The sequence below is a fragment of the Physeter macrocephalus genome, chromosome 7, assembly GCF_002837175.3.
Source record: "Physeter macrocephalus isolate SW-GA chromosome 7, ASM283717v5, whole genome shotgun sequence".
NCBI classification, from domain to species: domain Eukaryota; kingdom Metazoa; phylum Chordata; class Mammalia; order Artiodactyla; family Physeteridae; genus Physeter; species Physeter macrocephalus.
In genome coordinates, this window is record NC_041220.1 from 131,433,537 (window position 1) to 131,447,600 (window position 14,064).

At 34.9% G+C, this 14,064-nt stretch overlaps 1 protein-coding gene across 10 annotated transcripts in view; it reads left to right on the forward strand.

Moving 5' to 3' along the window:
• The window catches only part of LARP1B (La ribonucleoprotein 1B), a 149,036-nt gene extending 137,438 nt beyond the window's left edge, over positions 1 to 11,598 (forward strand). For all 10 annotated transcript variants that reach the window (XM_028492277.2, XM_028492279.2, XM_028492282.2 and 7 more), the window contains exons 15-19: positions 2,065 to 2,225; positions 2,567 to 2,711; positions 7,532 to 7,641; positions 8,377 to 8,504; positions 10,344 to 11,598. In XM_028492277.2, the coding sequence (XP_028348078.1) occupies positions 2,065 to 2,225; positions 2,567 to 2,711; positions 7,532 to 7,641; positions 8,377 to 8,504; positions 10,344 to 10,589 (790 nt within the window). In that variant the 3' untranslated portion in view covers positions 10,590 to 11,598. The remainder of the gene's footprint in view (positions 1 to 2,064; positions 2,226 to 2,566; positions 2,712 to 7,531; positions 7,642 to 8,376; positions 8,505 to 10,343) is intronic.
• Positions 11,599 to 14,064: the final 2,466 nt, after the last annotated feature.

A 14,064-nucleotide genomic window follows, 5' to 3' on the forward strand; every position in this document is an offset into this window, starting at 1 on the left:
CAATCCCACTACTGGGCATATACACTGAGAAAACCATAATTCAAAAAGAGTCATATACCAAAATGTTCATTGCAGCTCTATTTACAATAGCCAGGACATGGAAGGAACCTAAGTGTCCATCAACAGATGAATGGATAAAGAAGATGTGGCACATATATACAATGGATAGAGTTTTTGTTGGGGATGATAAAGAAGGTTTTGGTAGAGGTAGTGGTAATAGTTATATAACATTGTGAATATTTAATGCTGATGAGTAGTACACTTAAGAATGGCTAAAATTACAAATATCATATATATTTTACAACACAAACTCCTAAAAAATAACCCAGCACTGATTTCATTAGATAAGTGCTTAGGTATGAGTGGGAATTACTAGGCTCATGGTGACAAATACAAAGTTTCCAAAATTCTTATTTTTGCATGAAAGCTCGAATTTTTCCTGATTGTTACAGACTCATTTTTTTCATTTTCAAGGAAATGTCTGACACAAAACAAAGTCTGAATAACCATAATTTGTTGGCTATTCTTCTAATTAAAAATGGTATTCCATGAAAAAAACAGTTCGGCTCACAATTTTATCGCATGAGTGCTTTAAGACAACTGTTGTAGTTAGTACTTCTGTAACAAATATACCATAGGCTGAGGAGCTTAAACAACAAACATTTATTTCTCACAGATCCAAGATTAAGGTGCCAACAGATCCCATATCTGGTGAGGGCCTGCTTCCTAGTTTGCAGATGGCCATCTTGTTGTATCCTCACAGAGAGCAGAGAGAGAAGAAGGAAGCTCTCTTGTGTCTCCTCTCATAAGGGCACTTATCCCACTCATGAGAGCTCTACTGTCATGACTTATTTACGTCCTAGTACCGTCACATTGGGGGTTAGGAATTCAACAAACATTTAGTCCATAACAACAGCCATCATATTTTGATATGCTGCAAAAGTGCTTTTCTCCCCCTAATTGTTATAAAAAACACATAGCATGAAATACTCACCATCTTAACCATTTTTAGGAGTACAGTTCAGTAGTGTTAAGTATATTCACGTTGTTGTGAAATATCTCCAGAATGTTCTCATTTTGCATAACTAAAGCTTCTGTCCCATTTTGTCACACACAATGAGACGTACTCAAGTGTTGAGATTTCATAAAGTTAATTTTTTTTTTTTGCTTCATCAAGGAACTCTTAAGGTGAAACTGGCATTAAAAATTTTTTTCAAGTACATAGCAGTGAATAATATAACCACTAGTAAGTAAAGTTTGGTGCCATTGCCTCAGTTTGCATCAGCAGTTTTATACACCATTGTTTAGTACTATCAGTACAAATGTAAACACAGTGAAGACGGCAAATAATGTCTAAGCATTGTTGTGAAAATAGTTTTGACCTTGCAGACTTTCTGAAAGGTTCTTGGGAACCCCTCCAAGCATGTACAGACCACACATTGAGAACCACTGATTTAGAGCAGTCTTAGGAAGATCATTTTGGTGGCAGTATAGAGGAGGGAGATTGAAAAAACAAGGAGACCAATTAGTTCAAGCGAAAGAGGAGGAAAGCCTCAATTTGAATAACAGAGTGAAGATGAAAAGGAAAAGATAGATATAGGTGAAATTTCAGAAGTGAAATTGATTTACAGAATTACAGGTATGTCTTTAGGATAATGAAAATATTGCCTTTGTGCCAGATTTTATCCACTTATTCAATTTATATCATTAACCTAATTACTCATGAAAATTGAAAATTTCCCCAGTACTATAAGAAAAAAACAAATATAAACTAAATTAATAATGGATCTGGAAGAGAAGAGTAAGCTAGCTAGTCAGTTATCTGCTTCTTATTGTTTTAGTTTGAGAATTTATGACCATGTCCTTTATCAACTTCTGAATTTACCCATGTGTTGAACATAGATAGCAATTCATATGTAGATCCGTGTATCATTACTTTAGGAGAGTTTTAGGGACTAATGCCTTTTCCACTGCTCAGATTCTCAGTAAACAAATAGTACAAATTGGTTTAAACACTTGGTTCTTGATATTTGTTTGAAGGCTTTTTTCCCCCTCCTCAAACAGCAGTTCAAATGCTTCGCCTTCAGAAGGTGCACCACTAGTAGGAAGTTATGGATGTACTCCTCATTCATTCCCAAAGTTCCAGCACCCTTCTCACGAACTTTTGAAGGAAAATGGCTTTACCCAACAAGTGTACCACAAGTATCGTAGAAGATGCCTAAGTGGTAAGAGCCTTCCTTTAGATAGCTATCTTTAAAATTAAAACATAATTCTAAAAAATTCAAATTGTGACATTTAATATCAGGTTAAAATAGTCTTTTGTTATAATTGCCTTAATTAAATATGTTTATATATATTCTTTATTCATGTATTTTGTAGCTTAGACACATTAGGAAATAAAGCTTACTATATTCTTGTTACTATTGACAAATGCTTAAATTTGAGCAGTGAGTCAGAAAATGGATTATTTGTTCTTTGTTTAAAAGAAACCCAATTGGGGATTAATATGTTTCAGCTTTCTTTATTTTACTCTATGTAAAACGTCTGCTGTTTTGACTTTTTCCAGAGAGAAAACACTTGGGAATTGGCCAGTCCCAAGAAATGAATACCCTCTTTCGTTTCTGGTCCTTTTTCCTCAGAGATCACTTCAATAAAACAATGTATGAGGAATTTAGACAACTTGCTTGGGAAGATGCAAAAGAAAATTACAGGTCAAATATTTTCTCATATTTTTACACTTGGAGGGAATTTTTTTTAAATACTAAAAACTAGTACAGAAGTAGCCTGATTTCGAACTGTGAAAGTACCACATGATAACTGGGAGAAGGACTGTGTTAGTTTTTTATTGCTGCATAGCAAATTACCCCAGAACGCAGAAGCTTAAAACAACAAACATTTATTAGTTTATCGTTTCTAAGGGTCAAGAATCCAGAAACAGCTTAGCTGGGTGGCTCTGGTTCACTTCTCTCATAGGATTGCAGTCAAGGTATTGGACAAGGCTGCAGTCTCTGAAGACTTGACTCAGGCTAGAGGATCTTCTTCAAGCTCATTCACTTGGATATTGGCAGGAGGCTTCAGTACCTTGGCACATAGGTCTCCCCATAGGGCATTTCACGATGTGACTTCACCCAGAGTGAATGATCTAAGAAAGCGGGAGAACTTCCAAGATGAACGCTTCGGTGTCTTACTTAACCTGCACTTGAAAGTGACATCACTTCTGCCATATTATAGTTTTCACACAGACCAACCCTGGTATAATATAGGAGGGGACTACACAAGTTTGTGGGTATCATGTTTGGAACCATGTTAGGGGCTGGTACAAAGGCCAAATGTAATTTGAAAGACAGATTTTTCTCTCTTTTGCCCCTACCATTACAGATTTCCCTTGGATGTGCATATACATCCCCAAATTGTTACATACTTAGAGCCAAACCAGTTAAGATTCCTTATGACAAGAAAAAATAAGGTATCTCATGATACATCCTGACGCACCTGTTCAGTCTCATTTTTTCGTACTACAGTTGACTGTTCAACAATACCAGTTTGAACTGAATGGGTCCACTTATATGCAGATTTTTTCAATAGTAAATACTACAGTACTACATAATCCATGGTTGCTTGAATCTGTGGATGAGGAACTGTGGATATGGAGGAACCATGTATACAGAGGGCCAACTTTTAAGTTATACTCAGATTTTTAACTGTGGGAGGGTTGGCGCTCCTAACGTGCACATTGTTCAAGGGTCAACTGTAGTCCTCTAGGCAACCGTGGTACTGAACTACATGTTCTCCAAATGAACCGAGCTCTCTAGCCTCTAGACATCTGTACATATTCTTACCTCTGCTTATTCTTCTCTTCATCCTCCCTCTGCTTTGCTAACTCTTCTTTTTGTCTAGGTTAGATCTTGCTTCCATAAGAAATGTTCAGGGGAATTTGTGCCAATAGGGCTGAGTTGAGAACAGACCAAGAGGATGATAAGGAACATGAAATGGATTCATGCAAGCTAAGCTATTCATTCTTGGGAAAAGGAAGGAAGGAAGATGAGACGGAAGAAGAAAAAAGATAATTTTCCACTCAATATTTACCTAAATTTACCTTCTTCAGGTTCTAGAAATGGATTCCTCTTGTAAAGCTCAAATAAGAATCTATTGTTAATCAATATTGTGATCTTCAAGAGGAATACAAGATATGCAAATAAATTTCTTTGAAAAAAAAATTACATTTGCACTGACTTGTGTAAAAATAAAGCCCATTTAGTTTTCATCTAAAATCTTGATCTTGATCAGGAATCATAGATAAATGGCATGTGTATCTCTTTTTCCCTCTTCTCTGTCCATTACTGACATCTCTAAATCAATCCCAGCATTGTTTAATATTATTCTTGAATTCAGATTGTCTTTCTTAACACAGCTTTGATAGCTATTGCCAGTTTATCAGAGTTGGCACTGGAGGCAATATTTGCCATTTCTTTCTTTCAAAATTTTTTATTTTATGTTGGGATACAGTTGATTTACAATGTTGTGTTAGTTTGAGGTGTACAGCAAAGTGATTCAGTTATACATATACATATAATCCATTCTTTTTCAGATTCTTTTCCCATATAGGTTGAGTAGAGTTCCTGGTGCTAGTAGGTCCTTGTTAATTATCTATTTTATCTACAGTAGTGTGTATATGTTAATCCCAACCTCCTAATTTATCCCTCCCCTCACCTTTCCCCTTTGGAAAACAAACCATAAGTTTGTTTTCAAAGTCTGTGAGTCTGTTTCTGTTTTGTAAATAAGTTCATTTGTATCATCTTTTTAGATTCCACATATAAGTGATATCTGTATGATACTTGTCTTTGTCTGACTTACTTCGTATGACAATCTCTAGGTCCATCCATGTTGCTGCAAATGGCATTATTTCATTCTTTTTTTATGGTTGAGAAGCATTCCATTGTATATATGTACCACATCTTCTTTATTCATTCATCTGTCGATGGACATTTAGGTTGCTTCCATGTCTTGGTTATTGTAAATAGTGCTGCTATGAACGTTGGGGTGCATGTGTATTTTCAAATTGTAATTTTCTCCAGATACATGCTCAGGAGTGGAATTGCTGGATCATATGGTGGTTCTATTTTTATTTTTCTAAGGAACCTCCAAACTGTTCTTCATAGCAGCTGATCTAGATGTTCTCATTCAAACTGTGTTTTGCTACCCATTAGTGGGTTGTGAAATCAATTTAGTGGTTCTGACTTACTTAAAAAAATAGAAAATATCAGACTGCACTGAACATAGTAAGGTTAATATGTTTTACAATTCATACATAAATACAAATTTAATTATTTACAAAACATATGTTTTTATGTACACACGTATATATGTGAGTGTTGTGTTGACTTGGTCACAAGGTAAAATATTTTTCTTACTATTGGACTTAGAAAAGTTTGAAAGCATTTGTTATAATTAATCTCAGCATATTTTGCTATTTATGCAAACAATTTCTGTTTGTTCCTCAGGACTTTCTATAACTTTTCTGATCCCATTTCTACCCAAGTCTAGATTGGGAGTTCCTCTTCTTTGTTCCTATGGTATTCTGTGTATGTTTATAATAGCTTAACATACTACCTGATACATAGTAAGTGCTCAATAAATGGTTACTTTTATTAGGAAGAAGATCAGTACTGAATATATCCATTGACTAACATTAGCAGTAGGATGGTTTCAAGAAGAAAGGAGAGAAGTAACATTAATTACATACATATCTGCAATGTGCCAGCTCTGGTCTAAGTGCTTTACAAATATTATCTATTATTGAAAAGTAGGATATTATTATCCCCATTTTTAGAGAGATGATTATAAGCCTAGAATTCAAATGTAGTTCTTTCTGGTTCTCAGCCTTTTTGTTTTCTACTCATCTAAGCTGTCTCACAGTGATTGGTCAGTGAGTAAATGACAACTGAGAGACTGGTCATTTGCCCCTGCTCTTTACTCCAGCGTTTATGCTGCATATTTGGATTGTATTATTAATGTCATATTTTTGATCTTTGGAATTAGTTTGCTAAAAAATAAGACTAGAAATCCAGATATTGTAGTAGTCAGTTGGCCTTTACCAAAAATCTAAGAATCCTAACATTCCTCTAAAATGTCATTTACTTGATAAAACCTAAAATTTCTCAATCCTGCTTTCCAGAAAGAAAGAAAGAAGCCTAGGCTTCACCCCCAGAGATTATGATTTCATTGGTTTGGAGTGGAGCCTGGGCAGCAGCATTTTTAAAAAGCTTCCTAGGTGGTTCACATATATAGTCAAGATTGAGAAACACTGGTATCAATATAATGTGATCCCATAAGAGGAGTATTAAGACAGGTTTGTCATTCTGAACTGTTGTTCCTTTAGTACTCAGTCCCCTTAGCCTCAGTCATACAAGCTCAAGGAATAGTGTCATTTATGGCTACCAAAGGAAAGGGCTCAGGTTAGTGTATGGTTGGTAGTCCTGCATTCCTCTTGCCATCTTACCAAGAAACCTGTTTATTCTTCCAGAGAGACCGTCACTCTCTATCTTGTAAATAAGCTGGTTACACAGGACATATGCATGCATACACACACACACACATATACACACCCTTCTTCCTGTGAATAATGGCTGGGCAGTATTATGATACCAGGAATGAAGAAATATAGCCTCTCCTCCACTGAGGCACCCAGAATGACTTAAGGATTCTAAATGAGGGATTTGCTAAATTGCGACATGTTTTATTTGAATGAGCTAGATGGTCCCTTTACTGCTGTCCATTGACCTTGTCCATGTCCACTCTCATGGGTTCTGCTCATCACCATTAGTTGAAGGTTGAGCCCATGTAGTTTCTTGATCCACTGTCCAAAACTTGTCTCAGTTTCTTTAGGTAGCTGTAAGAAGAAACAAATTTTTCTGATTTATGCAGTGATACAATTCTTTTGGCAAAATATCTTTTATTTAATATACTTTATAAGCAGGCAGGCTCTCTTAGGAGACATTTCATTAGGTTTGTCCCTTTATAGTTGAATGGGTCAACCACACCTAGAGTCTATGGCCCAAGAGTATGGTCTTTATCTTCCTAGAGATTATGTTCAAGAATATTTAATACCATGTACTAACACACCATTATAAGCCTTGGTTTGGGAAAAAATCTAAAACATTGCCAGTTTGTCACTAAATCTTTTGAAATACCAGGGACAAATACCAGGGAGTTCTTCAGAAATACCAGGAAGAGATCCTCTGTCTGTTCAAAGAAGCCATAGTGTAGTTGTCCAAGGGCTACCTCTTATTTTGCATATTCCCAGTATACCTCCATGAGATGCTATGCCTGAGTCAACAAAAATAGCAAAGCCAGCTGTGGATTACTAATTACCACTTCAGCTAAAAATCTGCATACTAAAAATTACATATATTTGAACACTTTTGTTTGAGATTATTTGTGTCATGTTTTCCTGTATCAGTGCTGTTAAATATGACTATTTGCATTGTCATAGGAAAAATGTTATTATAAACTTTTTATTTTCTTCCCACAGGTATGGATTAGAATGTCTATTCAGGTTTTATAGTTATGGACTGGAAAAAAAATTCAGACAAGAAATTTTTAAGGATTTCCAAGAAGAAACCAAAAAAGACTACGAATCTGGTAAAACAAAACAATAACCTTATTCTATTTGGAAATTGTAAATCTGAGTCTGTCAATAAATAGGGAGTTTGTAACTTTTTTTTTAGGGCAGACTAAGACTTTCAGGCCACTCTTGTGGTTTGTGATGAAGGATAGAGCACCATATAGTACGAAGGTCTTACTTGTGAGATGTTGGAAAATAGCCACTCCGAAGTGTTTCCTTTATGGATTTGTATTTTGTCTTTATTCATTTGACACACATGACTACTCACTGATGTTCCATTACATGAAAATTCTATGCAACATGAGCAAGTGTTCTTGGAAAGGTGGAATAGCACAGTGAGTAACAGTGCAGACTCTGAGCTAGATCCCTAAGTCTGAATCCCATTTCCCCTACTTTGTAGCACTGTGGCCATGGGTAAGTTACTTAACCTTGTTAGAAAAACAAACAAAAAAAACCCAGAAACCTTGTTAGCCCAGTCTACTCATCAGTAATATACCCAAGAGCACCTATATTACAGGGTTGTATATAGTTCAAATTAGTTTAATATACAATAAACCACTTAAATAATACCTGTTACATGGTAAATGCTCAATAAATATTAGCTGCCATTATTCATTACAATGTCTTATCTTCAAGATCTAGATAAAGTGTACATAGAAGACATAGTTTAATGCTGGTAGGATCATATCCAATATGAATCATTTTTTAAAGATTCTATATATTTTATCATGTATGTTCTTCTTTGTTATTAGGTCAGCTGTATGGATTAGAAAAGTTTTGGGCTTATCTAAAATATTCTCAATCTAAGACACAGTCTATTGACCCCAAACTTCAGGAATACCTCTGTAGCTTTAAGAAGTTGGAAGACTTCCGTGTTGACGTAAGTTTTAACTCCTTTCCCCTGTATTATTTTTATTACTCTTATGCTTGAGCTATCAGTGACTTTCTTAAGTTTAATTTTATAACTTTTATTTTTTAAATTTAATTTTGAAAATTTAACTTTCCAGTTTTGAAATCAAACTTTAAAAGAGGTGCAAAAATAGAGAATTCCCATATATTCTGTTTACCCAGAGGCCCTAAATGTTAATATCTTACATAACCGTGGAGCAATGGTCAGTTCACTTTAATTTTGATATGCATGATAAACATTTTATGGATCTGGTAACTTTTATGTGGATATATTACTCATTTCTCACTAGCAGTTTTTATTTATTTACTTTTTTTTCAATATTTCTTTATTTTTTTTTATTTTATTTTATTTATTTTTGGCTGCGTCGGGTCTTAGTCTTGGCACACGGGATATTCGTTGTAGCACACGGGCTTCTCTCTAGTTGTGGCGTGTGGGTTTTCTCTTCCTTAGTTGTGTTGTGCAGGCTCCAGGGCCCGTGGACTCTGTAATTGTGGTGCGCGGGTTCCAGAGCATGTGGGCTCTGTAGTCTGCAGCACGCAGGCTCTCTAGTTGAAGCGCCTGAGCTCAGGAGTTGTGGCACGTGGGCTTAGTTGCCCTACAGCATGTGGGATCTTAGTTCCCTGACCAGAAATTGAACCCACGTCCCCTGCATTTAAGGTAGATTCTTTACCACTGGACCACCAGGGAAGTCCCCTCACTAGCAGTTTTTAATTTTTTCACTTTTTATGTACTTGTATCCTATAGTTTCCATAACACGTGCTCATGTAACATGGATTTATGGTTCCCCACATAATAAAATTAGGGCAAGAATGTTATGTGTATGTGTAGAGACAGGAGAATAGGCTTTAGACAATTTGATTTCAAGAGGAAAAGGAAAACATTTTAAGAAAAGAAGGGGATGAGCATAATTATATAAAGGAAAAGGAGAAAGAAGAGAAGAGAGAAATACGGAAAGAAGAATCAAAAAGAGCAGAAAAGAGAGAGGTGAAAGGAAGGCTAGGTTCATCTCTGCTTAGTATTACAATTAGTTTGTCTTTTGTAGTTTTGTGTAAATAGATTTGATAGCCCAGGGATGGAGTTAATAGAAGTGCCTCCATCTCTGGAATTAAAGAGCTGTGTTTCAGACTTCCCTGGTGGTCCAGTGGTTAAGACTCCACACTTCCCAATGCAAGGGGCACAGATTCGATCCCTGGTCAGGGAACAAAGATCCCTCATGCCTTGCAGCATGGCCAAAAATTAAAAAAAAAAAAAAAAAAAAAAAAGCTATGTTTCTAGAGTGATCCAGCCAGTTCTGTCACAAGATATCCCTGCTTTATAATACTAGTGATTTTTGCCCTATCTGAACAGAAGCCAAGAATTCAGACCTCTGCTTTTAAATTTGTGTCATGTTTTCCTGTATCAGTGCTGTTAAATATGACTATTTGCATTTTAAATACTGTGGAAGTTTGGAGAAGGAAAGGGTTAGAGTTATAAATGCTTTGCAACTGACAGAAGTTGCATAACGAAGGAAAATGGCCTCTCTGAAACATTTTCCCAGCGACAACGAACCCAGCCTTATGCTTATGCCGTACTATTTAGTTCAAGCCCTAAAACATAGGAGTAGCTTAATAAACATGTTGAATGAAAGAATTGACTGATAAGGAGGAAATTTAAGTTTAATACCTTAAATTGCTGTTAAGTTTTCATTATACTAATAAAATCTACTGAAGTGCCGGCATAGTTTCCCTCTGTTAGAAAAGTCTGGCCTTAGATTTTGAAGGGAAGAAAAAATAGTAAAATCATCACTATGTTGTCTTTCATAATTTGCAGCCCCCTATAGGTGAGGAATTTGGAAGAAAAAGACATTCCTCTACTTCTGGTGAGGAGAGTAATCGTCACAGACCTCCGTCTAATTCCTCTACAAAGTCACCAAGTGCTGCTAAGCCTACACCTGACAATCAGCTTCGGGTCCCAACAAACTCTCCCAGAAGGAATACTTCACAGCAGTCCAATGACAATTCACACCAGAACAGTGCTGCCTCAGTCTCAACACATGGTGAACTGCCTGAGAAATAGACTCTTATAAAAGTTGTTTGCCCTTGAAATCAACATTTACATCAGTATTTATTGGGGGAAATCCTCTGATGTTTAATTGTGATAATCAGAAAAAAGAAAAAGGAAGAAAAATGGTAGCATTTTTTTCTAGGAAGATAAATTCTAAAAACGTTTTCCCTGATTTCACAAATAAGTATAATTTTGGCAACCTTTTATAGAGATCCTCTAGTAATATATTTTGGTCTCAAATATGTATTTGAAATAATATATTTCTTTTTCAAAGCCATTGTTTATAAGAACAGCATTCCTTAAATATATACAAAAACAACACAAGGAATGCCTAACATTTCAGCTCATACTTCTTAAAGAAGATATAGTATGTTATAGTCATGTATTCTATAGAGCTTTCTTAAAGAATCCAATAACCCCACTGTCAATTCATATTTGAACTTATCAAAAACAAAGGACAATTATGTATATGTTTTTTAAATTCAGAAAAAGAATGTGAAATGATACATTTGCTTTTCTTTTAGATTTATAGTTTAAAGAAAACTTTTTTTTTTTTTTTACAGAAGTAGAAATATATTGCAGTTATATTGAAGTATATGCACTTTGGATGTTGGGGTTTGCTTTTTTCCCCGTTAGTCATACCTCATGATTTCCATAGTTATTGTTGTGTTGGTATGGAGTATTCTGAATTGGCATCAGCCAGTTACATATTAGAAGAGATTTACTTTTTGTAACTATATAAACCTGCACAAGTAATTGAAAACTGAGTTGGGATTGGTTGGAATACTGTCCTAAATTAGTTAAATCTTGCACTGTTTTGAATGCATTTGCTGTTTGTACATCTGCAGGTGTGTATGTCACAAGTAGTCAGATTATCTTCAGTTTAAAAGGAGTACCTTTTTGTGTCCTATACTTTTGTTTTATGCTTATAAAAAGTGTTTTCAAGAAATGAATTGACTTCTAATTTTTATTGCTGTTGCAACTGATGTAAATGATAGTTTCAGTTTTTGTGGGAATTAAAATAAAGCACTTATTCTAAATTATTTGAATTGATTTTTAATTATTTTTGTTTAGAATACAGCTGAAAAGCTGTAATTTTCAAATTCTGCTAGTAGAAGACCACTGTAGGGGGTGGGCCAAAAGTTTCGTTCAGTTTTTTCTATAAGATGGCTCTAGTAGCACTTAGTTGTCTTTAACTTTATTTGAAACAATTTTGTTAGATTGTATGTGACAGCTGTCAGATCAGCGTGCATTTAAAAAAAGACTTACCAAAATTGGTGAATTTTTGTGTAGCCATTTAAATATTGAAGATGGAAGGAAAGGAAAAAAGCAATATTTTCAGCATATTATGCTTTATTATTTCAAGAAAGGTAAAAATGCAACTGAAATGCACAAAAAGATTTGTGCGGTGTGTGAAGAACGAGTTGTGACTGATCAAACATGTCAAAAGTGGTTTGTGAAGTTTCGTGCTGGAGATTTCTTGCTGGATAATGCTCCACGGTTGGGTAGACCAGTTTAAGTTGATAGGGATCAAACCGAAAAAATAATTGAGATCAACATTATACCATGCGGAAGATAGCTGACATACTCAAAATATCCAAATCAAGCCTTGAAAATCATCTGCACCAGCTTGGTTATGTGAATCGCTTTGACGTTTTGGGTTCCACATAGGTTAAGTGAAAAAAACCGTCTTGACCGTATTTCCTCATGTGAGTCTCTACTGAAACGTAATGAAAATGTTCCGTTTTTAAAACAATTTGTGACGGGCGATGAAAAGTGGATACTGTACAACAATGTGGAATGGAAAAGATCTTGGGGCAAGCGAAACGCACCACCACCAACCACACCAAAGGCCGGTCTTCATCCAAAGAAGGTGATGTGTATATGGTGGGATTGGAAAGGAGTCCTCTATTATGAGCTGCTTCCGGAAAACCAAATGATTAATTCCAGCAAGTACTGCTCCCAATTAGACCAGCTGAAAGCAGTACTCGATGAAAAGTGTCCAGAATTAGTCAACAGGAAATACATAATCTTCCATCAGGATAACGCAAGGCTGCGTGTCTCTTTGATGACCAGGCAAAAATCGTTACGGCTTGGCTGGGAAGTTCTGATTCATCCGCCATATTCACCAGACATTGCACCTTCGGATTTCCATTTATTTCAGTCTTTACAAAATTCTCTTAATGGAAGAAATTTCAATTCCCTGGAAGACTGCAAAAGGCACCTGGGACAGTTCTTTGCTCAAAAAGATAAAAAGTTTTGGGAAGATAGAATTACGAAGTTGCCTGAAAAATGGCAGAAGATTGTGGAACAGAAAGGTGAATATATTGTTCAATAAAATTCTTGGTGAAAATGAAAAATGTGTCTTTTATTTTTACTTAAAAAACAGAACGCACTTTTTGGCCCATCCAATATGTTGTGAATGAAATTTCAGTGTTAAACTTATATCCATATTTATTTAGCTTATATGTTTTCTTGTATTGGCAAGAAGCAGCTAGTTTAATACACTAAATTTATTATTTTCTTTTTGGTTTCTTGTTCTTATAGAATGACAGTATTGAAATGCATATCTTCTTTGGATAATTGGACTATTCTTTAGTAAATAAGAGATTTTCATTAGGTTATTTCCATGAATAAATGATAATCTGCCATTTTATGATATTTAATATTGGGGAGGTCATTTTGATATTTTAATTTTAAGAAAGTCAAATTTGAATATTCAGAAAATATACTTAGATCTTGGAAAGAGAATGCAAAACAACTAATAGATTTAGAATAATAAATTTTAAAATGTTTTCTTAAGTGCAGATGTAGTTCTGGCTTTTCAGTGAGGAATTTCCAAACCATGCTTATTAGCTTTAAGCAGTCTCTTGAAATTACCTAAAATTATCTAAGAATCTTTCTCAGTATCCTTTTTGTGTTGAACACATACATCTGAAACCTGTATTTAACCTAAGATTACTTCCACTCACCTAAATATGCAAATGTAAATTTGATTGGAAAATTGTATATTTTATATGAAAATACAGTAATCAAGAGTTTTGTGATGTGTAATAAATTAGTAATTTTATCATATTATTTTGATTATAAAACAATACATGTAAATTAGGAAATTTAGAAAAGCACAAAGAGGAAAATAAAGTACTTTTTTTTAAAAGAAAAAAAATTGGTATCATGCAATACATATAGCATTATAACCTGCTTTTTCACATAGAGGTGAGCATTTTCTGATGTCATTAATCTTTCTACATCATGACTTTTACAAGTTATGTAGTATTCTAGCATATGGATTTGCCATAGTTTACTTAGCTGAATCGCCTATGGTTGAAATTTTACATATGGCCAGGTTTGGGCTGTTACAAACAACAATTTAATTAATGCTATCTCTACAGATAAATCTTTGTGTATAAACTTGGAGTTATTGCCTAGCATAAATTTCTAGAAGTTGAAATTCTAAGTAAAAATGTATTCCCATTCAACATACTCT